General features: G+C 37.5%; 1 protein-coding gene and 1 long non-coding RNA gene across 2 annotated transcripts in view; one reads left to right on the forward strand and one right to left on the reverse strand.

Moving 5' to 3' along the window:
* Positions 1-187: 187 nt before the first annotated feature.
* Positions 188-4342, reverse strand: LOC141558518 (uncharacterized). The gene is made up of 2 exons (XR_012487089.1): positions 3573-4342; positions 188-1224 (listed from the first exon to the last, which is right to left on the reverse strand). It is a non-coding gene; the product is annotated as an uncharacterized LOC141558518 (long non-coding RNA).
* An 87-nt stretch (positions 4343-4429) lies between these two features.
* BTAF1 (B-TFIID TATA-box binding protein associated factor 1) overlaps positions 4430-15179 on the forward strand; it is a 107989-nt gene continuing 97239 nt past the window's right edge. Inside the window, 1 exon segment of the mRNA XM_074295862.1 lies at positions 4430-4826. Coding sequence (XP_074151963.1) covers positions 4813-4826 — 14 coding nt within the window. The 5' untranslated portion in view covers positions 4430-4812.

Raw genomic sequence — 15179 nt, forward strand, 5'->3', positions numbered from 1 at the left:
GATTAAATCTGACCAGGAGAGTACAATGAAACTATTACTTCCTATGATCAATCATCAAAGATTTACTAGTGGTGTAATATATTCATGGCTCCATGAACTGAGGAGACCTTTGTCTTCACTTTTTTTTCTTTACAAAAGACCCTGTTCTTATGGATCTTATATATTCTATCAGAGAAGACAACATGCCCATCTATGTGTGTTTATTATATGCATATGTACATACATTTATGTACAGAAAAAATACTTTATCAATACAAAAGAGGGATGGGAAATGACAGCAATTATGGAGTGGGAAGCAAGGACAGAAGAGATCAGGAAAGGTTTCAAATCTCATCTATCTTCTCCAGCACATGCACAAGCTAATATCAAATATAATGTGCTAAATGTGGTCTCTGAGCTGAGTTTTTTAAAAGGATATAAGGGATTCTATAAGACTGAGGTGAGGAAGGAATATAAAACCAGCATGAAGGAAATCGAAGTACTGTATATGAAGTATTGTTTGAATAAGGCCCTTTTCAGAACTCCTTAAATTTTTTTTCCACTAGCAACCCTTTTTTGCCTGAGAAATTTTTATATGAGCCTGGATATATAGGAATATTAAATAGGTATACAAGTCAAACATTTATGATAATAAATCATAATTTCAAGACTCCTACATACAGTTAAAAGATACTATATAGGGTCAAGAACCATAGTTTAAGAAGCTGGGAACTAGACTATTGAGTTAAAGGAAGGACAGCAGTATTGGAGGCTAGAAAAGTCAAGTAATAAAGGACTTTAGAAGACGAGATTATATTTGATCCTAAAATTGCTCTTTTAGAGAAGACAGAGAAAATAGAGCAAGGACACAAATAGAAAAGATAGCCTTGAATAGAAGGGCTATCACAGTATAAGGAAGGATTAGAGGATAAGGGGTCGAGGCCAGAGGATTTAGGAATGAAGAGAGGGGAAAAAAAAAACTCAGGAGTTACTTGATCTATGTTTTTCAGCTAATTATAAAGTGAAGGCTGCTCAGCTAAGGGAATAGAATTAGGGGAATGTATGGGAAGTTTGTTAAAAGAGAAGGGTTAGAACAGCCTCTGTCCAGAGTAAGATATATAATCAAATAGTGAGAGGCAAAAGATTTTTTTTCTTTTTCTTTCCTGCAGCTAGGGTTAGATAATATACATTTGGAGGGGGTCCAGTCAGTTAAGTTGTTGCCTTCCTCCAGTTTCATTCAGCTGCCTGTGAGTGGAAGCAGAAGAGTAAGATAATGATTAAGACAACATATTTTAGTAATATATCCTGAGAGTGTTAGATGTTTCAGCAACTGAATTCTTTTGACTAATATTAAACTTACAGTCAACTAAAATCCTCCAATATATTACTCTTACAGATACAAGAGTTCCAGTAAGTTTCAGTAGTATCTATCTGTCTCTTCCTTAGGCATTCTAATTCAACTTGACCTAGAAATTCTATTTATATTTGTATGCCTTTTTATTTATGATATGCTTTGTTTCACAATTAGCTTGCTTAGTTGCTCTTGATGCTGTAATTTATGAAATACAGCCAAAGCTCTGATAAAAACAATAGCTTCCTAAAACTTCTGCCAGAAAAAAATTACTTGTCTAGGGAAGATCTTAAACATATACATGTATATTATAAAGTGATAAAAACAGTAGCTTCCTGAAACTTCTGCCAGAAAAAAATTACTTGTCTAGGGAAGATCTTAAACAAATAAATTTATATTATAAAGTGCTATGACCTTAATGTTTGTAAAGTGTTTTATATACCTGATCTCATTTGATCTTGCCTCCATTATTCTCCTTTATCCAATTATCTTCCTACGAAAAAATAATCTTCATTATTGGCCAACTACTTTATCATTCCCTCAAAAATCTTGCACTTTCTATGGACTCTAACATAATTATGATAGCTACCATTTATATTGTATCTTACGATTAAAAAGAAGGTGCCATGAATTATCTCATTTGATCCAAGATAAAATCTCTATGGGATCTGACTCCAACCTGCCTTTCCTGCCTGATTTTATGTTATTCTTCTTTATACAGTATATATTTTCCAGCTAAACTGGACTATGGTTTATTTTGTTCAAGCTGCCTTGCCATCTCCCATATCTACCCCCTTCAACTAGTTTTTCCTGGAATGCGCTCCCTCTCATTATCCTGAATCTTAATTAAGTTCTCTCAGGTTAACTCAGCTTCCAGTTCCATCAGTTCTGATTCTGATTAATAAATAACATTTATTAAATATCTACTATGTGTCAGGAATTACGCTAAATACTTTACAAACATTATCTCAATTAGATCCCCACAACAATCCCATTACAATTCCCATTCTGAGGCAAATAGAATTAAATGATTTGCCCAAGATTAGGCAGCTAGTAAAGTGTCTGAGACTGATTTTGAACTTAAAGTTTATAAATACATGAATATACATCATCATACTGTGATGAGTGTAACTGAGGTTGTTGTTATCTCATTTATAGCTGAGGAAATTGAGACAGGCTAAATGGCTTGCCTGGGTTATAATCTAGGTAAAACTCAAGCCCAAGTGTCTGATGGCACTATGGTTAAAGTACCAGTCCTGGAGTCAGGGAGACTACTCTTTCTGAATTCAAATTGGGCCTCAGACATTTATTAGCAGGGTGACCCAAGGTAAATCACTTAACTTTGCCTCAGTTTCCTCTTCTGTAAAATGAGCTGGAGAAGGAAATGGTGAACCACTCTACCAGCTCTGCCAAGAGAACCCCAAAGGAGGTTACAAAGACCCCACACAGGACACAGGACTGAACATCTCCTCCAACTTGCTTGACTGGAAGCCTAAATTTTCCCATTACACAGGGCTGATTGAAAGCAGGATTTTTTAAATTAAAAATTTTTATTTTTAGGGGGTTTGTGCCTTCCATTTTAGTTGTCTCCATCATGTCTGTGTGCTTTGCACATGGCAGATCCTTTATGTGGATTTATTTTTAATCCTGCAACTTGTTTCTAGTAGTTTTTCAGTTGATTCTCTAAATATGCCATCATGTCATCTGCAAAGATGGAGAATTTGGCTTCCTCATTACCTATTCTAGTTCCTTTAATTTCTTTTTCTTCTCTTATTGCTAAAGCTAACATTTCTAATACAATATTGAATAATAATGGTGACGAGGGCAATCTTGTTTCACCCCTGGTCTCATTGGGAATGTAATCCCCATGACATATTATTTTAAATAGATGCTACAGATCATTTTAAGGAAAACTTCATTAATTCCTGTACTCTTTACTGTTTTTAATAAGAATGGATGTTGGATTATCATTTTTTTCTGCATCTATTTAGATAATCATAAGATTTCTGTTAGTTTGATTACTGATATAATTATTTAGCAGATACTTTAAAAAGGATGGATTTAATCCTATGATTTCTGTTAGTTTGATTACTGATATAATTATTTAGCAGATACTTTAAAAGATGGATTTAATCCTATGATTTCTGTTAGTTTGATTACTGAGATAATTACTTAGCAGATACTTTAAAAAGGAGGGATTTAATCCTATGATTTCTGTTAGTTTGATTACTGAGATAATTACTTAGTAGATAATTTCAAAATGATGGATTTAGTTTTCATCTTTTGGGCCGCACGTTCCAGCTCTTAAATGGACGAATTAGTTGAACTCAAAAAGTCCTTTTTAACTCGAGGGCTTGTGAATGCAGGTCACAGAAGGAGGAGGAACTCAGTTGTAATACATCGTCATTGTAATGTGAAAAAAGTGTCCCCGGTTTACACGGGATCTGGCTTAGAACTGATTGAAGTGTTAAGGCATACAACCATTGAAATACAATTGAAAAAATAAGCAGTCTCCCGACTATCACGGCGCGTCCGCGGAGCTGGAAAGTCTCGGTGGATCAGGAATTGCCTGGCCCGATCGGCGGTGCAGCGAAGAGGGCTGTGGAGGCCGGGCAGAAGACGAAGGCCCAAATCCTGGCGCTTTCCCCCTGCTTTTGAGGCCTTGGGAAGTCGGCTAACGTGGACGGGGCCGTTTCGGTCAGTCAGTAAGCACGTAGGGAGCGCCCCGCTACAGCTTCGGAGACACAGAAGTCAGGGTCAGCTCTCCCCGGACTCACGGGCTAAGGGGCGTGGCCTGCTGGGGCTCTCAGGTCATTTTATGATCAGACTCTGTAAGGGATTTATTATCCGCTAAAAGAAAACTAGTTCATCGTTGGGAGGCTCTAATTTGGGGGGAAGTACTTTCGCTTTTCTTAATGGCGTTTCTCTCCTCGGTCCGTCAAGAGTGTACTTTGCACCTCATTAAGGGACAAGTACTCCCTCCACACCCTCCTAAGGTATTCTTAACCCTGCCCACACGACTCTTTTATACCCGAGCGGAGGCGCGTGGGGACGCTCTCCCCGACGTCCTGACGTCACCGCGCGCCGACGGGAGGCTCTGCGCATCCTCGCACACTCGCCGGTGGCGGCGTGCTGACGCTTGCGTCAGCAAGGAGCGGGGCCGGGGGCACCCGTTTTGAAGTCGACTGCTGGCCGGCGGCTGCTGCTGTTGCTATTTCCTTTGCTGGTGCTGTTGCTGCTGCTGAACCCCCTCCGATTCTCTTCCTTCCGCGAGGACCGGCTCGGGGAAGCCTCGGGGCAGATGCGCGAGAGGCAGCCGCGGGGTTCACTTGTTTAGGCTCCTGGCCCCGAGGCCTCGGGCCTTGCTCCCCGCCTCGGGGGCCCCTTGCTAGCGCCTCAGCCGCCACCCCCTTTCCTCTGCGCGACGCCCCGGGAGTCCCGAACCGCCGCCCCCTTCCCCCACGGCGCCGGGCCGGCCGGCCATGGCCGTCTCCAGGTGAGTACCGCGCGCTCGAGGGGGGCTGGGTCACCGAGGGACCGCGGGGCTGGGGCAGGGACGCGCCGACCTGCTCCCTTCTTTGGGCCGGGGCGCCGAGATCGGTGCCCACTTCCCTGAGGGACCGGCGCGAGGAAGGGGGGAGGCTCCCACCGCCGGGGGCAGAGGTGCCCATTGTCACCTGGCGGAGGCTCCAGCCGCAGAGTGTTCCGGGCTGGACCACTTGGCTCGGTTCCGGGAGGTTCCCCTTGTTGGGGAATCGGTTCCTGAGCATGTCAAGAGCCCCTCCAGTCGCTCCTTTCTTAACTGGTTTCCTTTCTGGGTTTTCGCCGTCCTCCTGCCAAACTCTAGCGCTAACTTTCCCCCCCCTGTCCCTTACGCATCTGGCTATTAAAAGTACATTCACCTTTTCTCTCTCGTGCTACGTCAGACGGCTGGGGTGTATACTATAGAAGTATGGAAAAGCTCATTCATTAAGATGAGTTAATACAGCCCAGTCTCCCACTGCTTTATGGATCAGCTCTTCCTTGTGAGAGCTTTAGTTGCTTTTCCTGTCTTACTCCTTTCATTATTGTTAACTCGGATTTGTCTTCCTCCCTTTAAAAGGCAATTCTTAAACATAAGCAGTCATCCTTTTCGTGAAGCCGACCTCACAAAATTTAAATGTTTTAGAAATGCTGGCAGTTCGAAGCAGTAAAAGGGAAAGTCATAAAGCAATTACAGAAATAAAAAATCGGGTATCGAACCCCTCCCCTTATCCCTTCTACTGCACTTTCCTTAGGTTCCCTCAGATGAGCCACTCCCCCTGGTCCTCCAAGCAGCCGGGGCTGGTAACTTGTATTTTGATCATTCTGTCCTACATAGCCATGCATGTGCATTGATGCCCCGTGAGATGATGGAACGCAGAGTCCAGCCATTTGCTCTGAGGCAAGTTTCAAAGCTGGAAATGATGTGTTCACTATATTCAGCAGAAACTTCTGGCTACTCAGAAAACAAAAATGTCTTCCTTGGATTTCCTTAAAATTAAATCACATTTATTGAGTGTTCAGTATATATATTTGGAGAGCTAATCTGTTGTGTAAGAATAGAGATGCTCTTATCGCTGATATATGTTTCACAGATACTCTTGCATCCTGATGGAGTGAGGAGAGGTAGTGGTATAGTACCAATTGGCTATGATGAAAAAGATGTTGCTAGGCTCATTTCACTCAGCATCAGTTCATGTAAGTCTCTCCAGGCCTTTCTGAAATCATCCTGTTGGTCATTTCTTACAGAACAATAATATTCCATAACATTCATATACCACAGTTTATTCAGCCATTCTCCACTTCTCCAGTTTCCAGTTTCTGGCCACTACAAAGAGGGCTGCCACAAACATTCTTGCACATACAGGCCCCTTTCCCAGAGGAAAATTTTTAATAAGCTTCCAAAACTTAGTTTAAATATTTTCTGCTTTAAAATACTTTGACCCAACTCTTCCTATCTCATTTCCTTTAATTTTTTTACCTGTCATATAATATTGAAATGTAAATGTAATCTGGCATCTGTTTGGTAAGATCCATAATGGTATTTAGAGGGAAATGAGTTGAATCAATTCCTAAGCACAAACTGGGAAATTTTTGATAACTGGAATTGTTTCTTTGGAGCAAGGTGGGTTATGGTGTTGAAATGACTTGGTTTTACCTTAGAAGATTTAAATATATTTTATTCAGTCAGTTAGCCTAGCACCTATGTGCCAAAAACTGTAAAACTCTGTAGAGACAAATAAAAAATGAGGCAGTCCCTCCTGAAAGGATACAACATTCTCACTATATGCAAATGCAAAGTATTTTAAAATGAATGCCAAAAAAAATTTTTTTCCTAGAAGGTCATTTGTGTATATAGTGTGACATTGGAGCCAGATCTTGAGGGGAACTATAGATTATTAGAGAAGGATGAAAAGAGGAAAGAATATTTTAGGTAGGGGAGACAGCCTATGGAAAGACATATTGGCCATCTTGGGTACTAGGAATAATTCTGTAGGCCAGTTTGACAGGGATGTAGAGTATGAAGGGGTCTGTAATGTCAGTCTGAAAAGATAGACAAGCTAAAGTATTAAGGACTGTGAAGTAGAGAAAGTTGCATTTTTTCTAGAGCTATTGGGGAGCTACTGAAGCTTCTTAAATAGGACAGGCAGACTCTGTACATATGCCCTTTATCTGAATGGCTCCCATTTTCTACAGCAGATCTCTCCCTTCCAACATTCCCTTTCTCATGTTCAGTCACTATTGGTTCCTTCTTTGCTCCTTTCAAACATGAATATCATCTCCTTTGGCTGTCATCTCTTTTCCCTCTTTCATCTAAAGTCTAGGAAAAACAAGTAAATAATAAACTGTTTATACCTATTATCTTCACTCTTACTCTTTTTCCTCTTCTTTATATATTTTCTCACTTTTTCAATTTCTAATATCACTCAACTGAAACTACTTTCTTCAAATTTAGGAATGATCTCATAAATGCCAAATCTGATGATCTTTTCTCAGTCCTCAAGCTTCTTGAATTCTGCAGCATTTGATACTTTTTGATTACCCTTTTTTCTTGGATACTCTCTGTGGGTTGGTGTTTTATTTGTTTGTTTTGGAGGGGGGCACTACTCTTTCCTGATGCTCCTACCTTCCTATTCATTTCTTCTCAGTTTTCTTTACTGGACATTCATCAATATCATACCTGCTAGCTATGGAGGTTACCCCATAGATCTGTCCTGGGCATCCTCTACTATTTCACTTGTTGAGTGCATTAGTTTACCTGAGTTTAATTATTTGTATAGATGAAAAGTACATTATATATAAGGCAACTGGGTGGCACAGAGGTTAGAGTGTAGACCCTAGAGTCTACAGGGATACAGGTCAGAAGACCTGAATTCAAATTCGGCCTTGGCTACTTACTATGGCACCTTGGGCAAACCATGAAATCTGTTTGCTTCTTCTTTTGTAAAATGGGTACAATAAAAACACCACCTCCTAGGGTTGTTGTAAGAATAAAATGATGTAATATTTGTAAAGTACTTTGTAAATATAAAAATGCGATATAAATCTTTGATATTATTATTATGTACATCTAAATCCATTCATAAACTAAATATCCTGTTTACATCTTAAACTTAATGTCCAAAACATTCGTAATGCCACCTCTCTGCTGAACTTCCCTCTTTCTTTTACAGGTACTATTGTTCTTCCAGGGACATAACTTCAAAATTATCCTCAACTCTTCATTCTTCTTCACCCCACTTATTTAAGCTGTTGCTAAGTCTTGGTTTCTATACTTACAACATCTCTATTTTTTCATTTTTCTCTGTTTACCTCAGTTCATCACTTTTCAGATGGACTATTCCTTGACCTAGACTGTTGTGATCTTCTAATTGATTACCCTGCCTCAAGTTTGTTTCCATTCCAGACCATTGTTTGTTCAACTTCTCAGAGATTTTTCCTAAATGTAGATCTCATCATGTGATTCCTTTTCCAATAAAACTTGGGGGGGTTACTATTGTCTTCAGGATCAAATATAAAAGTTCTGTATTTAATTTTTGAAGCCCTTGGTGATATGACCTCAAAACTACTTTTCCAATCTTTTCATACATGTTAACCCAAATGAATCTTTATTTTGTTCCTTGGACTTAGCATTCCATTTCTGCTTTTGTTCTTGTTGGCTCCCAGGACTGATCAAATCTGGTCAACTGAGATAATAAATGTTTTTAAAAACAATTCTTACACATATAGTAGGTGCTATTTAAATAGTTAATCCCTTATCCCGTCCTTTGTTTTTCCTTTTCCTTTTTTTTGGAATTTACTCATGGCTCATTTGTAGAATTCTTATATCATTTATAGGATCCTTCACTTCCTAAATGACACAATTCAAACTTAAAGCCTTCCTAGATCTTCTCAATAGCCTTTTCCTTCTGTTTTATATTTATTTCATATATATTTATTCTTCAAACTTTTATAGGTGTGTAAGTTGGTTGAGTTTTCATCCTCTGTTGCCTTTGTCCTCCTTTTCCCCCTTGTCGTAGGGTGCATGATAAATACTTCTTGATTATGGTATGCTTTAAGTCTTATCTATTTAGTAGCTGAAGAGTATGAATTGGAAAGGGTAGAAACCTTTGTTCAGAATGCTTAACAACTGCTTTCTGAGTGAATGCTTTTAAGTTTTCAGAGCTATTATTCCTCCTTTATATCATACTTCATACATTTCTCCAGTTAACTAGTTAACTATCTTTAGGCCATCAAAATCTCAAGGTGTGGAAAGTCCTCCATGAGCAAAATGAAATATACTGTATACTAAGTAATAGCAATGTTCTGGGATGACCAGCTGTAAATGACTTCGCTACTCTCAGTAGTACAATCATCCATATCTACTCTGAAGGACTTATGATCACAATCCTATCCATAGCCAGAGAAGGAACTGATCTAGTCAGAATATGTATTGAAGCGCTGTCTGTCTGTCTGTCTGTCTGTCTGTCTCTCTCTCTGTTTCTCTCTGTCTCTTTCTCTCTTTTTCTTTCTCTCTCTCTCTCTTTCTCACTTAAATTTTCTTGAAGGTTTTTATTTTTATTAGGGTAGGAAAATCTAGGTTTTCTTTCACAACTTGACTGTTATGGAAATTTTTTTTTACAAAACTTCACATATGGTTTCTTAATTGTGGGTGGGAATAAGGGAGAGAACCTAGAACTCAAAAAATCTTTTTTTTTTTTTTTTAACTCAAAAATCTTAAAAACAAATGTAAAAATTTTTTTGAAATGTAACTGGAAAATTTATATAAAATAATATATATATAAATATATATATATATATATATATATATATAAATTTATATAAATAAAATAAATTTTAAAACTCAAGGTGTTCTAAAAGTATTTTTTAAAAGAATATTATGCCACATTTGTGAAAGTTCTAGTCTTGTCATTGGATTCTAGTTAAATACTGTTCTAATGTCAACTCTTAGGGGTTATCCATTGAATGGGAGTAGGAGTGTATGGAGAAGCTGGAGGTAGTAGCACAACTCTCCAATCCCTGTTGCAGAGGAGTCTGAGACTTGAGATCTCTAGGCTAGTAAATTGCTGGAGTCCTGGAGTTTAAAAACTGCAGTAGAATTAAAGCTCATGAGGTGCATCAATATAGTGAGCCCCTGTAGTGGAAGGGTGAGGGAATTGGGACACATTCAGGCTGCCTAAGCAGGGGCAAGCTGTCCCCAATCTGAAACGAGCAGGTCCAAACTTCTGGGCTGATAAGCAATGTTATCTTGTCTAAGAGTGACACACATTTAGGGTTAAGGTTTAAGTTAGGCAGACTCAGTTGCTCTCCCTCTCTCCTCCCCCACTCCCCTCATCCCATTAAAAAAAGTTAACCACGTGTGGATGCACTCTGTGAATTATCCATTGCAAAATTTTAATCCCTGACCTTTTCACTACTCAGCATGTTTTCTGAGCTGCCTTCCTTCATTGTTTAGTTGGTGTATGCTTAGGTATTAGCTAATTTTAATATTTAGCTTAAACAAACTGTAAGGAATGTAATATTGTTATGAAAAAAACACAATATAATAATGCCAAGATCAAATATAAATGCCCAGTGTGCCTGCCCTAATTGAGAAGAAGCTGCAAAGTATTTAAATTTTCTGAAATTTCTAGAATTTTTTTCCCCATTATGTAGTATCTATATTATCAAAGAAAGAAAATGCTAAATTATTAGTGTTTTTCCAAGGATTCTCCTTGCTCTAGTGTCTTTGATAATTTCCCCATAATTTAGCCACTGTGAAATTTTTCATAGTGTTTTTCAATAAATTTTTCTGAGTCTGACTCTAGTAAATTCCTTGGAAGCAAAAAAATTTCACATAAGAATAAAGTAATTTTGCAATATTATTTGAAATTGCAATATTTAAAATTGCAATATTTTAAAATATCAACAATGCACTGGGCAGCTATAAACTATATGTAGTCACATTTCATTTATCTATAAATGAATGTAGCTCTGTGACCCTTCTCCCTCCAGATCTTCTACAGTAAAGTTATGCCTTGGACATTATGAGGTAGAGACAAATTTAGAGGGCAGTACCAGGTTAGAAAAGTGAGTGTGTATGTCTGGGCGTGAGTTATCTTTTTGATTCTGTTCCAAAACCAAGTATAAGTGATTTTTAGATTGTTCTGTCTTTTACCTGCTCTTAAATGAGAATTGACGACTATTGCATGATTTTTAACTTAATTTAATATGAACCATTTTGTTTTCTTTTGCATCAGTTTCCTTGTTTTCTCTTTTGGTAGGGATCATATCCGTTTTCTATGTTGAAGAAAAGTCAATTTTGACCTTTTTTTTTTTTTCTAATTTTTGTGAGGCCAAATTGGATATATTAGACTTCTTCTAATTAAGTTTCCTTATATCCAGATATCTACTATATCAAATATGAATATAATTTAACATTATTTTAAAGATGTTGAATAGCTGTATCTGAAACAACTATACATTTCAGAATTTTTGTTTTGTGTCTACATGTAATTAGGAAACATTTGCTACCATGATTGTTTGTGACTAATAGTTTTTTAATATTTACCCATATTATTATTATTAATCTCATTCATTATTATTAAAAATTGTATGCTTTTAAGAATATTCTGAATTACAACAACAATATTCTATGAAGATATATTCTGATGGAAGTGGATATCTTCAACATAAAGAAGATCCAACTCACTTCCAGTTGATCAATGATGGACAAAAACAACTACACCCAGAGAAGGAACATTGGGAAGTGAATGTAAACTGTTAGCACTACTGTCTATCTACCCAGGTTACTTATACCTTCGGAATCCAACAAGAAAATTGGATTTACACACATATATTGTATCTAGGTTATACTGTAACATATGTAAAATGTATGGGATTGCCTGTCATCTAGGGGAGGGAGTAGAGGGAGGGAGGGGAAAATTTGGAAAAATGAATACAAGGAATAATGTTTTAAAAAAATTACTCATGCAAAAAAAATATTCTGAATTATCTCAATTGCATTCATGGTGACATAGTTCTAGAAACCATTCTTTGGGCATATGAAATATGCATGTATTTGGTGAAATTTTGAGAGTGATGTACTTAAAAACAGAACTGATTTCAGTGACACCTGACTGCCATTTGTATTTTTTACTAGGGTAACTATTGTAGTTTAAAAATGCTCTTGAATCTATTCATGGATAGTGCTTTTCCTAGGATTACTCTGGTAGTATTTTAGAGAATTATTTCCTTTGAACTGGGGTATTTTTCCCCCCAATGCAAGGAGGTTTCCAGATGTTTGAGAGGTTCTAGATGATCCTCTTGGAAAGAGGGTTATAATTGGGAAGAAAGGGTCATAATTTTTACATAAAAGCAAGGATTGTTTTGGATTACTAGACCTACTCTCAACTGGAAGGAAGGAAAGCAGTGTTCATTAAGCACCTATTATATTCCAGGCTAAGTACTATCTTACTTTACAAATATTATCTCATTTGATCCTCACAAAAACTCCTGAAAGTAGATGTTGAGCAGAGCTCAAGAATTCCAACCTATCATAGAGCTCAAAATAAGAAGAATGAATTTAAGGGTCTAAGCCTAAAAAGTTTCATCTAGGGGCAGCTAGATGGTGCAGTAGATAGACCACTGGCCCTGAAGTCAGAAGGACTTGAGTTCAAATATGACCTCAGACTTCTAATAATTCCTAGCTGTGTGACCCTGGGCAAGTCACTCAACTCCAATTGCCTAATCAGGGTGAAAAAAAAGAAAAGAAATCTATCTGGAGAGAGAGGGAAAGGTCCCAGGAATTGTAGAAAAAATTCACCCGTATAAATTGTAATTTTCCTGGGTTCCTTTTTCTTGTTTGAATTTTAATTCCAGTGTGTAGTCTTTTTTGTATCTTTGTAGTCTTTGTATGTTGTATATGTTGTCATTTGTTTCTGTGACAATTTTCTAGAGAAACACATTTATTCTGAGAATGTAAACCAGTTTATAAATTCTTTGAAGTTATGTCTTACTCTTTTATACACGCTTTTTCACCTAGTATAACCATAGGCAGTTTGTGGCCCAATGAACAGAGTACTGGGAGACCTATGTTCAAATACTGTCTCAGATACTTATTAACCATGTAGTCCTGGGTAAGGTTTCCTGCTTCAATTGTAAAATGAAGATAATAGTAGCACCTATCTTGAAGGATTGATGTAAGGATCAAATGAAGTAATGTCTGTAAAACAAAATAAAACCATTTAGCACACTGCCTGGAATATAGAAGGCACTATGTAAATTGTTATTTCCTTCCCTCACTCCTTTGTCACATATTAGAAACTTATTGAGTTTTTGGTTGATAAGTAGTAATCCAGAACATTTCTTACCTACTTATGTAAGTGAAGGTGATTTCTCTCAGTTTTTGTCCTATGAGAGTATTTTTTGAAATAACCACAAATGTATTCGTAGGCCTCAAATGATACCTATTTGATTTGAAGTAGACCAGGTGATGGTTACTCTACGTGGCCTAGTGCCTGCCCTAAAGTCAGTAAGACTCATCTTCCTGAGTTCAAATTTGGCTCACACCAGTTGTGAGCCTGAGTTTTCTCATATATAAAATGAACTGGAGAAGTAAAGGCAAACCATTACAATATCTTGCTTAAAAAAACCCAAGTGGGGTCATGAAGAGTCAGACAAAACTAAAAAGACCTGAACAACAACAGACTAGATGATATTAGCATAATAGAATTCATAACCAGTGAGAAGCTGTCTCATTAAGTGGCTTGCCTAAGGTCAACATTGGTGGGTTCAAATTTAATTATTGAGTTTTCTCCTTCTCTGCCTCTGTCTTCCTCTTTCCCACCTTCTTCCTTCCCTCCCCCCTCTTTTTTCTCTCTCTCCGTCTCTCTCCCTTTTCTCCCAAAAAATCTGTCATTGAAAGGAAGGTGAGAAGTGAGAGAGTAGTTAGAAGGATTAATTGAAGATTGTTATTTAAAGTTTGGAGAAAGGTACCCCGCTTGATTTGATGCCTAGGAATAAGAATCAGTTGAGTCATTAGATCAATAAGCATTTATTAAGCACTAACTAGATGTCAGATTCTGAGCTAACTGCTGGAGGAAAAGAAAGAGGCAAAAGATAGTACCTACCCTCAAGGAGCTCCTACTACTCTAAAGGTGGGGACTAGAAGCAGACAAATATGTACAGAGACTACATTTAGGAAAAATAGAAGATAAAGGAAGAAAGGCACTAAAATTAAGAGGGTTTGGGTAAAGCTTCTTATAGAAGATAGGATTGTAGTTGAACTTTCAAAGAAACCAAAAGGTGAAGATAAGAAAGAAAAACATTCCAGGGAATTGGGTCAACTAGGAAAATTATCTAGAGCTAAAAAATGGAGTTTCTTGTGGGACAGTCATGGGACTGAAGAGCATATATGGCAGGAAATAAGTTGTAAGGTATGTATGATGGGACTCAGTTATGAAAGGCTTTGAACACCAGACAGGATTTGATACTTGGAATAATAGAGTATCTATCACTGGCATTTATTAAATAGACGGAATGATGTAGTTAGTTGCACCTGGGTTTTAGGAAAATCACTTTGGTAGCTGAATAAAAAATGGCAGCCCCACCAGAAGGCTGTTGCAGTAGTCCGGGCATAGGGGGTGAGAAACCTGTTCTAGGTTGGTGACAGTTATCAGAGAAGATGGCACATTCAACAGATAGGATATTGGAAAGTTAGGAGTTGAGAATGACTAGATTTCAAGCCTGGAAAACTAGGAGGATGGTCCTGCTTTCTATAGCAAGAGTTATTTATTGGAGAGGAAAGAACAATGAGTTCAGTTTTGGATATGTAAAGGATGGATAAAAGATCTTAAAATGAGAAAATAACTGAAGGACTAAGGAGGTATAGGGATTTGCTAGAGATGTTAAAATAATGAAATTTTATTAATATTTTCCCGTACTTCTCCATATATTATGAGCATTATTATCTATTTTCATGGGTTATATTAAATATCAAAGTATCTCTTTAAATAGCTTTTTATGAACTGGGCTATCATGTTAGTATGTGCAAGAATGACATCAGGGTTTTGAGAAATAGGAAGCATTGAATAAAATTGTACAAATACCATTTACTATTTTAAGTCCTTTTTTTCTTTTCATCTTTAGTTTCTTTTATGAACCAAATGCTCTCAGCTTGTATTCATACTGCTTAATCTTTCCCTTTCTTCTAGCTCTGGAGAAAAGTGTGATGTAGTGTAGGAGTGCTGAATATATGTTCAATTTCTTCCATCAGTGTGATTTTGGCAGAATACTTAGCTGTTTTCATTTTTCAGTTTCTTCATTTATAAATTAAGGATAATACTTT

The sequence above is a fragment of the Sminthopsis crassicaudata genome, chromosome 2 (assembly GCF_048593235.1).
Source record: "Sminthopsis crassicaudata isolate SCR6 chromosome 2, ASM4859323v1, whole genome shotgun sequence".
NCBI classification, from domain to species: Eukaryota; Metazoa; Chordata; class Mammalia; order Dasyuromorphia; family Dasyuridae; genus Sminthopsis; species Sminthopsis crassicaudata.